This window comes from Anolis carolinensis, chromosome 2 (genome assembly GCF_035594765.1).
Source record: "Anolis carolinensis isolate JA03-04 chromosome 2, rAnoCar3.1.pri, whole genome shotgun sequence".
Lineage (NCBI taxonomy): Eukaryota > Metazoa > Chordata > Lepidosauria > Squamata > Dactyloidae > Anolis > Anolis carolinensis.
Genome location: NC_085842.1, coordinates 210,731,672 through 210,745,245, shown reverse-complemented (window position 1 = coordinate 210,745,245; position 13,574 = coordinate 210,731,672). Strand labels below are relative to the sequence as shown.

The 13,574-nt window shown below is 41.6% G+C and overlaps 1 protein-coding gene across 1 annotated transcript; it reads left to right on the top strand.

Moving 5' to 3' along the window:
- Positions 1-1,116: 1,116 nt before the first annotated feature.
- Positions 1,117-8,970, top strand: LOC100554861 (lysozyme C, milk isozyme). The gene is made up of 5 exons (XM_003216662.4): positions 1,117-1,300; positions 4,507-4,729; positions 6,939-7,100; positions 7,973-8,051; positions 8,660-8,970. Exons 2-5 carry the CDS (start codon positions 4,594-4,596, stop codon positions 8,724-8,726), a joined length of 444 nt encoding a protein of 147 aa, XP_003216710.2. The 5' UTR covers positions 1,117-1,300; positions 4,507-4,593; the 3' UTR covers positions 8,727-8,970.
- The last annotated feature ends 4,604 nt before the right edge of the window (positions 8,971-13,574 follow it).

Below are 13,574 nucleotides of genomic sequence, written 5' to 3'. Positions count from 1 at the left end.
AGGCATAGTTGTTCTACATGCAACAGTTGGTCAACTCCTAAAATCTCTATTGTACAATTGCAGCCACTCCACAGTAATTCAAAGGCTGGTAGATGGAGTGGGGAGGGGAAATACTGTGATTTCCATTGGAGATATGCTTTTTTATTGTTTCAGAGGAAGGAGGGGATACTAGTGTCTGCACTGACCAAACAAACATATTGAGATGTAAGATATACTTATATTTTCACATGCTACAGTAGAGTCTCACTTATCCAACATAAACGGGCCGGCAGAATGTTGGATAAGCGAATATGTTGGATAATAAGGAGGGATTAAGGAAAAGTCTATTAAACATCAAATTAGGTGATAATTTCACAAATTTAGCACCAAAACATCATGTTATACAACAAATTTGACAGAAAAAATAGTTCAATACGCAGTGATGCTATGTAGTAATTACTGTATTTACGAATTTAGCACCAAAATATCACGATGTATTAAAAACATTGACTACAAAAATGCGTTGGATAATCCAGAATGTTGGATAAGTGAGTGTTGGATAAGTGAGACTCTACTGTATTAACAAAATGCCAACCAAAGAGTTACAGTCATTTGCTGCATAAATTTATTTATTTATTTATTAGACTTGTATACCGCTACTCCCAGTTTGGCTCGGAGCGGTTTAAATGGAAAAATGCTTCCATTCTTGGAGCCAGCCTCATTCTCCTGGGGTAAAGCTCTTCTCCCGCGAATGAATGCTTCTTCTATTTAATGGGTGCTGCCCTACATTTGCTGAGAAATTGATTTGACTGCTAGTTCAGAGAATTTGAGTATCTGCTGTACACATAGACCAACCCATTATTTAGGAAAGTTGCAAGTTCTTTAAAAAATGCCTCAAGGGTAGGACTTTGAGGCAGAAGTCCAACAGTTCCACTCAAAAAAATGAGTAGAAGGACCCTGTGATGCAAATTTTGAAATGGGGGGAATAATAGAAGTATTCTCATAACCAAGAGTAGAAACTCTTGTCGGGCTGGAACTGCTCATTCTGTTTCTTCCTGATGATTGCAAAATACTCTGTTAAAAGGTCCATTTTGTTTTTAATTATGGTCAACTAGTCAAAGATTGTTTGAATACTTTGGACTGCAAGAAGACTGTGACGGGAAATGAAATCAATCAAGTTCTGGACTTTCTGGCAGCCATGAGCTGGAGGCTCCTCAAATGACATATGGCCAGCATTCTGTGAAGGGAAGAGATCCTCCTTTAAAGAATCAGTGGCGTCTCTGAGTGTTTGATCCATAGACTGTACACCCAGCTCTAAAAGGTTATATTTATTTGACAGAGATAAAGAATGGGTATTACTTACTGGAACTGCTAGTTTGTTTATGATATATCTGTCGACTTTCTGCTGTTTCATAGGCATATGCGACATGTGAGTACCAGATTGAGAGCGTAGTCTCTTCCTCCTTTCCCCCATAGTAATGAGAAACAAGAGCCTTTGTTCGATTATAGGAAATGTCTTCTTACGAACTATAGAGGAAAGCTAAGATTCCACAGTGACTTGGAGAGAGTTCCACAAAGTTGTTACAAGCACTTGTAGCAGCTGAGTTATGGGCTGCTGTTGATAAGACCTAAAACAATAAGATGCTGCAGTAAAAAAGGACCTGCAAAGAAAACAAACAAACAAACTACAAAGGATCTGCCGGTGCTGTCCTACCATTGCTCGGCTTTGATGTAGATTAACCTCTCTAATGACAAATTGGCACTTACCCATATCCGTTGTTGCAGAAACTTCTAAAACAAAGAATGATTTTGCTTGATATATAAAACTAGACTACAACAACTAACAGAACTATATGCAAAACAATCATCCCAACCTATATAAAACCACACGATTAAACACATATTAAAATTATTCAAAAACAAAACACATACTAAACGTATAACAAGAACTAGTCTTCCGTAGTCAGGTTAAGACCCATTTCTGCCAGCAAGCATTTGGGGAAGGATAAGGGACAGGCTTTGGGGAGGTTGTAGATGGGATTTTGCGGGGAGCTGTGAGTTTTAGAAGCTATTTTAAGTGTATTTATTATATTTTAATCTGTTTTTATCACACTGCACTATTTAATTGCTTTTAAACTTTTGTACTGCAGTTTTAAAACTTGACTAAAGTGTTGGATTGTTAGCCACTTTGAGTTTCTGTCGGAAGAAAGGCAGGGTATATATGAAGTTACTACTGCTACTGCTAGATTAAAAGATAAAGGTTTCCCCCTGACATTAAGTCTAGTCATGTCTGACTCTAGTGGTTGGTGCTCATCTCCATTTCTAAGCGTGGTCAGTAGACATCTTCAAGGTCATGTGGCACTGTGGCAGGCATGGCTGCATGGAGCGCCAAAGCGGTACCTTTTTTTTCGTATATATTTTTTATTGTGCAGTTTGTAAGCAACTCGTATATTTCTTGTTACAATAATAATTCTTTTTTTCACCATATAATCAAAAACATACATGAAGTGGTACCTATTGATCTACTCACATTTGCATGTTTTCGAACTGCTAGGTTGGCAGAATCTGGGGTTAATAGCGGGAACTCACCCCGCTCCCCGGATTCGAACCGCCAACCTTTTGGTCAGCATGTTCAGTAGTTCAGTAGTTTAACCTGCTGCGCCACAGGGGGTTCCTCTACTACTACTAAAAATAATAATACAAGTCTCACACTTGTTGCCTGTTTTTACTTCTTAGTTTCTGCTCTCTTAAAATATCACTGTATATCTACCCTTTTACTTTTAATAACACTCTTCTAGATTAGAAAACCAGTCGATGATGTTTGTCCCTATCATTGCTGTATAAAAATAATAAATAAGTCCCAATCTTTCTTAAAATTAATCAAGCTAGATTCACTCTCTGGACTTTGGGATCTCCACTCCTGATTTCATATGAATCAGTTCTAGGTGGGAATGCTGGTGTAGATGTTGTTGTCAATCTAATTTCATTCACCCACCAGCACTTTGGCTTTCAATAAAATGCAAACCCTTCATTGCTCTCTTTGTGACTGCTCTGGTTGCCAGGCTTCACAAATAAAGAGCCATTTAGTAAATCAGTGGTATGTGCACATGACTTAAAGCTGAAGTACCTGAAGCAAGATAATTCCAACTCTAAGCTGTAGGTCAGCCACTGAGAAGTTTTCAGATCTTATGACAATCAAGTGGGCATGAGGAGTCTCAGAACATGCATTTCAAAGAGGACAAACGGATGGGGCTGAGGAATTACATAGTAATTTGACCAGAAACTTGAGAAAACATGGAATGGTATATCAACCCTCGAAGAAATAAGCAAAATGCACCATGAGCTAATAGGTCTTTAACTCAGCAAAAATGTACTTGAACACTTCTGTTCTTTGACTAAGAAAAGGGCCCAACTTACCGCAGTTCCTGCAAAATGCAAATGTAGTTTTCACTCATTCAGAAATGGGGATAAATCAAGAGAGGGAAGCTAACATCTGCAACTTTCCCATGATGTTGCTCAGCCAGATGTGTTCAAGTGTTCATCTGTAAAATCTTAGAGAATATGTATCCTTTTGATAGAATTTTTTATGAATTAAGAGTTCACTTCCACAGATACATGAAGGCCCTCTTCAATTGACAGCTGGGTGTATGTATATAAATACACCATCACGTAGGTATCATCTAGCCCTATGTCATATGGAAAGCCATCTTCAAAGAATGTTTACTAGACATTTAGAATGTAGCTTGGGATACTATGCAAGCAACATAAAAGTCCAGTTACAGGTCAAATTCACTGGCATTTCCATTTGTTTCCAAGCTCAGTCAAACCTTTGGTTTTGATATCTGAAGCTCTAAAAGTCTGAAACTCATTCACATTACAGGGTTACAATGCTATTATCCCATGGTCATGGCCACAAAACCATACAATGGAATCCTAGAGTTTTTAGTTTGGCCAGAGGAGTTAAAGTTCTCTGGATGAGAACACTAAAGGTCCCTTGCTGATCAGCATATCCCAGGAATAGGATGGATCCAAGGCAGTTAAGGTGGAACAATAGCACTATAATTCTACAGTGTGAATGGACCCCAGGATATCTTTCTCCTTGATAAGTCAATTCATGATGGGTCTGTGGAAAATCCTTCCAAAGGGAGGCTTCCTAGATCATCTTACTCATGGGCATTGGACTGATGTTACGTCCCTGTGTCTGATATAGTGACCAATTAGAATTTAACACCTTGCTGTTATGTTGCAATTGATATGCAACTCGAACTATAATCTATTATTTCACCTATTTTGGAATCATATTCTTATTTTAAACATTTCTTTACAAATATTTATTTTATAAGTTAAGCAATGGGTGTGGTGTTCCTTCTTTGTATATTAGACCATCTGTTGACTACTTCTTTTGTTTAAACTTCAGCACACACAGTTGTCAGATGGGGGGACAATCCCAGATTGCACAATTTCCTCATTTTTGTTAGACATTACTACCAATTATATTGTACGATTAATCTTCTGTTTGCCATTTAGATCCGGGGGGAAGACCAGAAGGCTTAGCTATAAAAGCCACCAAGGTTCTCAGAAGATCCATGCCTCATCCATCAGGAAGCTGCAGAGATGAAAGTGTTGGCCTTCACCCTCTTCTGCCTCTTCATTGCTGTCAATGAAGCCAAAGTATATGAGAGATGCGAATTGGCTAGGAAATTGAAAAACTCTCGGTTGGATGTTTCATCTGGCTACAGCATTGCCAACTGTAAGTTTTCTCCCCCTTCCTCTCCATCCTTGCCTTAATATGGTTTTGGAGTTTTTAAGGGCTAATCTAAATACAGATATACCCCAATGGCTTCACTTTCATTTTTCTTAGTAGGGTGACAATGACATATGATGTACACACTCAGTTTTATTATATGTATTTATTGTATGGTTACAAGTGTTTTATTTAATATTTGTATAGAATGTAACCAGGTCTTTTCGAGCCTGGTTGTTTGGCTTGGTACTTTGATATGGCCTAAGGGCTAATCAATACAATGTTCTTCTTCTAGTAGGGTAAGAGAACTACATAAGGATGGAAATGTCCACTTCACTGTAGGTCTATACAAACAGTGATCTACTATACTTAACCTGCTTTGAGTCTCCTTCAGGAAAGATCAAGCAGGATATTGATATTATTATTATTGTATGGCACAGCAAACAAGATAGATATGCTGGATTTTGTATCACAAAATCACAAGTTGAACACTTCCCAGGTGTCTAGGACTGTGTGATGTATTTTCGGATGATGCGTGCAGATCCCAGTCGGGTGGCCTTTTGCAGTTGGCAGATTGTGATTATTATTATTAATTATATTAATAATAATAATAATAATAATAATAATCACCCAGGGGAAATGAGGCCTGTTAATCACACCTGCATAGCTTTCTGGGAGTGGACAAAAGGATCCCAGCTGCCACAGTAAGAGCAGAACTGGGAGTATATGCAGTTGATGGTTTAACCAAAATTAGGGCATACAACTACTGGGTTAAATCAAATGCCATGTCAAATGACAGACTACCAAAACTGTGCCTGTTGGAGCAGACAAAAAAAAATCAATATCAGACCTCTTGGCTTGTTCAATTGACAAAACCCATTTGGAGTTGTAAACTTCTGCTCCTGTATCCAAATCTCCTAGAAGAACTAGATTCCAAAATGGTTGCACAACGAATACTGGATATTGAAGCTCAGAAAGACATTGCTACCCTCAGTAAAGCTGGCTCATTGAAATGGTTAAGTTGTTTTGAACAGCCCAGTATCTAAAGACAGAAATGCATAAACACGATAGGAGGGTATTTACCAGAACTAGATTAGAACAGCTGGACAAAATGGTCAAACATGGAAAGTTTAACCAAGTTCCATATAATTAATGTCTTTGTATCTGTGGAGCGTCAGAGGTAGAAGACATCACACATGTACTGTTTATTTGTAACTTGTATAAATAACAGAGAAACCATTACCTCGGACTATACATTATACAAAAGACACAATGGGATCCTTATATTAAAACTACTTTTTTTGGCTGCATATTTAGAGTTGATCGGTGTACATTGTAGGGGTGATGCAGAGATTTGATCTGAATCTGGATCTGGACTCCTTGTTAACAACTTGTTTATTTTAACTTTGGTTGTAATGTGGGTTGTATGCTGTATAAGTATGTATCAAGTGTGTTTGTCAAGTGTTTTGATATGGCCAATGGGCTAATCAATAAAACAAACGATATAGGCTTCTGGGTTGAAGTAAAGAATGAGATTATGTTGATCCATTGGTATTTTAAATTTAGATGTACTAAGGGTGGAGGATATAGAAATAACAATAATCAACAGCACTTTCATTTGAATGAAAGACAGCCTCCCCTCAAGACTGGCTTATAATAGTCTAGGGCAGTAGTTCTCAACCTGGGATTCCCAGATGTTTTTGGCCTAAAACTCCCAGAAATCCCAGCTAGTTTACCAGCTGTTAGGATTTCTGGGAGTTGAAGGCCAAAATCATCTGGGGACCCCCAGGCTGAGAACCACTGGTCTAGGGTGTGATCTTGGAAGGTGACCAATGATGTTAACGCTCAAACTCCCACCACCCACTTCCAGACCCTACCAGAGCTGCTCTTGCACTTTTCTCTCTCTGCTTATTGACCCAGGACAGCTTCCACTCTGCTCTGCTCCATTCCTACTCATCTCCAAAGGAAAACTGCAGAGCTCAACAGCTGACTAAATACTGCCATATCTGATTTCAATAGACTCTGGCATTTAAACTTCTTATATTTCTCTGTGAATTTAAGTGGAAAATTCAATTCAATTTCAGGGTTTAAATATGGAATAGGAAGTTATCTTCACAATTGTGCAGCTTCCCCCCCCCCCCCCCAGTGACATTGTTTCTCCCTACAGTACCTCTTGCTAAACTCTAACCTATTTTTTGTTGACCCCCCCCCCCAGGGGTCTGCTTGGCTTACTATGAGAGCAGATTCAACAGCAGGGCCGTGGGGCCACCCAACCGGAATGGAAGTCGTGACTATGGGATTTTTCAGATAAACAGCCGCTGGTGGTGCTCCAATGGAAAAGGCACAACTGCCAATGGCTGCAGAAGCTCCTGCAGTGGTAAGCATTGTTACAAAACCCACATCCCCAACTATTAAATACACTTTCGAAGCCTGTAAAATTTTCCAAAGAGGGTGAGTGATTTCTTAAAGAAAGGTTGTGATCCTCCATAATCCATTACCCTTGGCCATTCTTCATCTTGACTACAAGTGTTTTCATCCATACTATCCCTAGGGGAGGGGCAATAACTGGTGAAAGAAATCCTACAGTTTTGAAGTAGTGTGTTGTCACCGAATGTGCCATCTGTGCACAAAGTGGCTGGAAGTTATTAAAGACCTGATAAGTTTTATTTGTCTCTTTTTGGCCTCAATACATCATGGCTCACCATAGTGTATAGTTCCACATGTTGAGCGATGGATATGCTGAACCATTTACCACCTCCTCATTCCTCTATAGGAGGGTAGACCTAATAGTCCCTTTCTCAAACTATTATTTTCTGCCTAGTAGGACGTGGCCACAGTATCGCTTGGCTGTGTCCCCATAGCCAAATTCAAAGAAATTACCTAGCCACTGAATTCTCCTGCATTCCACATTGCAGCGAATGGAGCAATTTTTTCACTTCTGGCTATGGGAAGCCCCATTCCTCCTCCCTGCCATGTATGAATGGGGGGGGGGGGGGCTTTATTAGGGTTGTGGTACATCTGGGGGGCTTTGTTAAATGTGGAGGGACAAAATGAACAGAAATGATAAAATATGTATGTATTTTATAAATATGTATGTATATAAATATGCATGATTAATGTGTATGTGTATGGTTAATGTACGCATTTGTATGTCTCTAGCAGAACATTGGCCATTAAATTAATTTATAGCCTTAATTTGCTTTATTATTTTGATTTTTTATATTATAACATTTTCTTTTGGGGGAGTAGCTTTCACAGATGATGACATCACAAATGATATTGCATGCGCTAAGAGAATTGTTAAAGATCCCAACGGGATAAGAGCCTGGTAAGTCCATTTTGTTTCTTGGCCATCTGTCTCCCCACTTTTTCAAATGCAGCCAAACCTTTTTTCTAAAATCCTTTTGGGAAAACAGAATGAGAAAAACCACAGCCTTTGCTTTTCTTTTGTACAGTTGGTATCCAAAGAGGTTTCCTCAACTGGGACAACTGGTTAAAATGTACAGTAGAGTTTCACTTATCCAACATAAATGGGCTGGTAGAAGGTTGGATAAGCAAGAATATTGGATAATAAGGAGCGATTACGGACAAGCCCATTGAACATCAAATTATGATTTTACAAATTATGCACCAAAACATTTTTTACAACAAATTGATAGAAAAAGCAGTTCAATACACAGTAATGTCATGTAGTAATTACTGTATTAATGAATTTAGGAATGGGAAGTGAAGCTAGGACCTGAACCAAAATGCCACACAGAAAACCCTATTCAGGTATTTTGGCTGTGTACTTAATGGCATAAGCGCTGGTGGCCACATGTCTGCCATCTTCCAGACCATGTGGGAAGATATTTCATGGAGATATCAGGGCTCTCACTTGTAGTTGTCAAAAAACCCTGATCTTTGTCTCTAAAACGCTCTTGTTCTGTCTTTTAGGGTCGCTTGGGTGAAATACTGCCAAGGAAAAAACCTCACCCGGTGGACACAAGGCTGCAGACTCTAAAGTTGATGAAAATAAACAATATCCAGCATTTCTCTTGATTTTCCTTTTGATGAAATCAATTCCTAATTCTCCCTGTACAATCAGCGTTCAGCTAATTCTTTCTATGCAGGTGGCTTCCCGCACAATAGAGGGATTGCCATTCTCTGCTTATGTTTAGCTATCAGATATTATGTGGATGCAGGTGGTTGATAATGTCAGTCTTTCTGCTCAAAATTCTTCAATAAACTGAACTCATATCAATTCTCATATTCTGTTTGGTGCATGGTTTTAAAGATTTTTGAATGCTGCCTAAGTAGCTATTTTGGACATTGACATGAATCTATCAACCACAATGTGTGCAACATTTTGCTAATGATTTTTTTTCAGGCTCAGAAATATTTCCCTTCAAATTTTGGGTATAAAAACCAAGTTGGGTTTATAGACCATAAAAATCAAAAACATCCGTCATCTGCCATCAAAAGTTCACAAAGAATTTGCTTGCAAACTTTGCTGGAGAAAAGGGTTATTACCACCTATTTGCTTTTGGAGAGGGGAGGAAAGTATATTGATTGCCTGCATGTATATGATAGCCATGTTAAAAAATTTGAAAGGGTGTCACACTGAAGAGGGAGTGAGCTTGTTTTCTACTGCTCTAGAGACTAGGATACAGAGCAATGATTTCAAATTTCAGGAAAAAAATTCACCTAAACATTAGGAGGAGCTTCCTAATGGTAAGAGCAGTTTGGCAGAGGAATATGAGGTTTTTGAGCAAAGTTTGGATAGCCACTAGTAAAGTAGTGGGAGAGAGAGAAATGCTGGGCTTTTTGCCAAGGTGGGAATTTCAAAACTTGGGTGAGAATGGGACTAAAGACCAGAGGACATCATAGACCCAATGTGATATTATTTTCATCTTTCTAAGTTTCCCATGATGTTTCCCCTGATGTTAAGTCCAGTTCTGTTTCGACTCTGGGGGTTGGTGCTCGTCTCCATTTCTAAGCTGAAGAGCTGGCACTGTCCATAGACACCTCCAAGGTCATGTGGCCTGCATGACTGCATGGAGCACCGTTACCTTCCCACCGGAGCGGTACCTATTAATCTATTCACATTTGCATGTTTTCGAACTGCTAGAGCTCACTCTGCTCCCAGGATTCGAAGCTGTGACCTTTCAGTCAGCAAGTTCAGCAGCTCAGCGCTTTAACATGCTGTGCCACTCGGGGAGGAGGGCAAGACAGGAGGCGGTGGACAGCACTCTAAAGATCCCTTGCTGGCGACAGCCGAAGGGCCTCCAAAACACTTTCAGCCACCGCCTGCCTCCTCCCCGGGCCATGCTTCTCTCAGTATCAGGACAGGGCCTCACCTTGTCCTGATGCCACAAAAAGGGTGAGGTAGGCGGTGGCCGAGAGGGCTTTGGAGCCTTTCCCTGGCTCTCCTTCCAAGAGAAGAACAGGCTGTTGCCGGAGATCTCTCTGTCAGTGGCTTGTTTTCCCCTCTGCACTCTTATCCGCCTGGGGAGACGGCAGCCCACTGCTTTCCTAGGCGGACATGATGATGATGATGATGATGATGATGATGATGAGGGGACAGACTGTTGTCGGAGATCTCTTCTGCCTTCCCCTCCATACTTTGCTCCACCTGGGGAAGATGGTGGCCCACCGCATTCCCAGGAGAGGAGGAGAAGACATGTGGCTGGTGAGAGCTCTCACCAGCTGTGTGTTTCTGCCTGGGCCTTCCTCTCAGCCTGGGGATGCGGGCCGCCACTTCTGCATGCTGAGAGGGGGGCCGTGACAGACAGGGGCCAGACATGAAACCCCAAAGGGCTGCGCCCAGTCCACGGGCTTGTTTGCCTCTGCCTCGCCTAGCTGGGGATCAAAGGGTTAAATACTTTTTAGTATCAGCGGAAGTCTTGTTAACAATGGGCCACAGATAACACTATTTCACAATCATCACCACATTGCATTGCAACAGTTTAATTCATCCCATTCTGAAGGATGCCAAAGGGAAGCAGGTTCATAGGCCTCTGCTTGGACTCCAATTGTCAGGTACCATGAGGCTTACTTTGGGGGCAGATTGTGGCAACTCCATTTTGGACTGGTGTCTCAGGGAGGGGGGCTCCAAAGCAGAGGCGAGGTGAAGGCAGCTGAGGGACCACTCCTTCCTCCTGGGGCCCCTGCCATGCTCTGCCTCTACCTCCCTCCTAGAACACAGCTGTCTATCTCCCCCACTGCCTCTTTCTCATTGGCTCACTCCTTTCCTTGGAACTACCCCTTGTTTCAGGGTGGAGTTTCCGGTTTCAAGGGTGTGGCTAGAAGTGGTCCTTCTGCTTTTGATCGCTCTTCCCTCTCTGCTCTCAAGGTGTGATCGAGGTGACCCCCCCCCCAGGACTTTGTAAAAGATAGTTCAAAACTCAAGACTTTATGTTCTATATTTCATAATTTATAGTAGAAGGTGATTGAGACTTTTTACTGGAGTATACTGTGGTTTACTAAAACTCTCTGCACAAAAGGTGTTTGACCTTTTAGCCTGAGGCAAGAGATAACAACTTCCTTAATCCTTTCTTTAACCAGTGACAAAAGCACTCCCTTTTGTTTACCCAGACAAAGGAGTTAGCAAAGGAAAAAAGCCAGTTTTAAACCACGTGCTTTACAATCTTTTCCTTTGGATTCTGGATTTCGTATGAAACTTTATGAACTCTAGACCTTTGGGTGGCTGGGAGTGGGCAATATGATTTCTGATTCTATGAATGTATTCCTATATATCTCCCTTCCCAAAATGCCTCGTATATGAAAAAATAGAGTGACTGAGGTTTGACTCAGCTACGTGCAGACAGCCACCCCCCCCCCCCCCCCCCCCTTGGATGGGCTGGAGTACCCTGCCCAGAGGAGATTATCACCTACCCTTGCATGGACAATTACTTGGGCTGTTCCCCCTTCTGAGTTCGGAGCAGGCCATCAGAAGGAAGAATAGCTCACCCTTCATCCACACAATTATTCAGGAAACAGCTCTCCCTTTGTCAATACCAGCGTGTCAGACACATATGTAGATTGGACATATTGACTCATCCATCCTTTTCATAATCTGCTTGGCTGTCCATTAATCGCTGATCAGCCCGCCCCTTGTTCCTGATTGGTAGACTGCAGGAAGCCATCTGATTGGGGGGATTTCGAGCCACCCAGTCAAAGAGCCAATCAGAGTGGAACTGGGCGGGGAAAGGCGGGGAGGGAGATTTAAATTGCTCCGCCTGTCTTTTTGCTTATAAAAATTGCTGCAATGTATTATGTGACATGTCATCACTGCGAGCGTTTGCGTCTTGACATCCGCGTCAGCTGACTCGAAATAAAGACAACTCGGTTCTCTCTCTTCAAGATTTGGGTGAGATTATTGTGGGAAATAGGGTTTTAATTCGCAGTGTCCCCACTGGCCAGGATCGAATCCTGTGGTCAGAGGGCATCGGTTCGTCCCTGCTCCAGGGACAAACCCTAAATTTGCTCGACAACAAAGGGACTCCCTTCCCAGGAGCAGATTCAACTTTGGCCTTGAGTTGGTGATGGCGACAGGTCCCTCTCTCTCTGGATGGGGGCCCCACTCGAAGGTTCATTAGTACAGGTCCAATGGAGTACAGTGTAACTGGCTTGGAGTATCTATGACTTTAGCAGTGGACGTTCCAAGTCTGAACAATGTGGTGCTCCAGATGCTGCACAGAAGATATGAGACCTTTGTGAGAGACCTTGCTGCTCCTGAAAGATATTTTGGAAATCCAAGTGCAGAGAGCTGGGGTCCTTTCTGAGGATCCTGCTTTGGACTGATTGGCATGAGGGTTTGACCCATGTGGAGTAGATTGCTTCTTCAGCCTCACTCGAGTGACCGTTCAGAGGGAAGATCATCAGCCTCTCAATGGTTCAGCCTTGAGCCCCTGGGGCCCGCTCTATGCATCTAGCACTGATGATAGTTGTGTTCCTGCAACAAGATCTTCTCTCCGCTGTCCTACAACCTCCCAAAATCTGCTCCAGGGTCCTCACTGCCTGAAGCAGCTTTTGTGATTCCCGAAGGAAGAGAAACGCGTGTCCTTCTGGCTGCCCTGGCAGAAGGTGATATTGTCCATAGAAAAAGTGTACTTGATAGTAGTTGATTTCCTGCAAGGCATTTTCTTTTTTAACCAAATCTTCAGAATGTGGATAGACGCCTGGATATTTGTGGTTCTTTTGTGAATGCACATTATACTTTAAAGTCTTTTTGTTTTGTAAATCCTACCATGTGGATTAGCAGCTCCTTGATATCAAAACTACTCATAGCATGATTTCAACATGCGTCCTCTAGAAGACTGTAGGGCACCATCATGATACTCCGTGATGAAAATAGGCAAACAGGGTGTTTGTGGGTATGGATTCAACAGAACTCTCCTCTTTGCTGTTCTTTCCTAAGTGGAATAGGAGCTCCAACTAGAACTTCCCTTGAAAGACTGGGAATGCCAGTGTCCTAAAACAGTCTGGCCTTGATGACATGCCCTTTTTGATCCCAAGTGGCGGAAGCAACTGATGATGAAGATGGCTCAGCTTGAATTGCAGTCCTATTGATGCTTAGAGGAAGCTTGTGCCATTCTAATTTGGGGTTCCATGGCTCTGGTACTATGCCTGGAGGAGCTTTTAAGTTCTAATTCTGCAAAGACCAATACCATTCTGTTGGAGTCCTGTGTAGGAGTGACCTTCAGTTTGAGTCTGCTGCTCGTGGATGTTACAGGATTCGGCATGGAAGTGCTGCTAACATCAGTGCTGAAAGAAGCATTAATACTGAAATTACAATATTTTATTTTGGTCCTCCTTTTAATTAAAACATATGGAAAGTAATGGGTTATTGATTTTATTAGTTCTTATT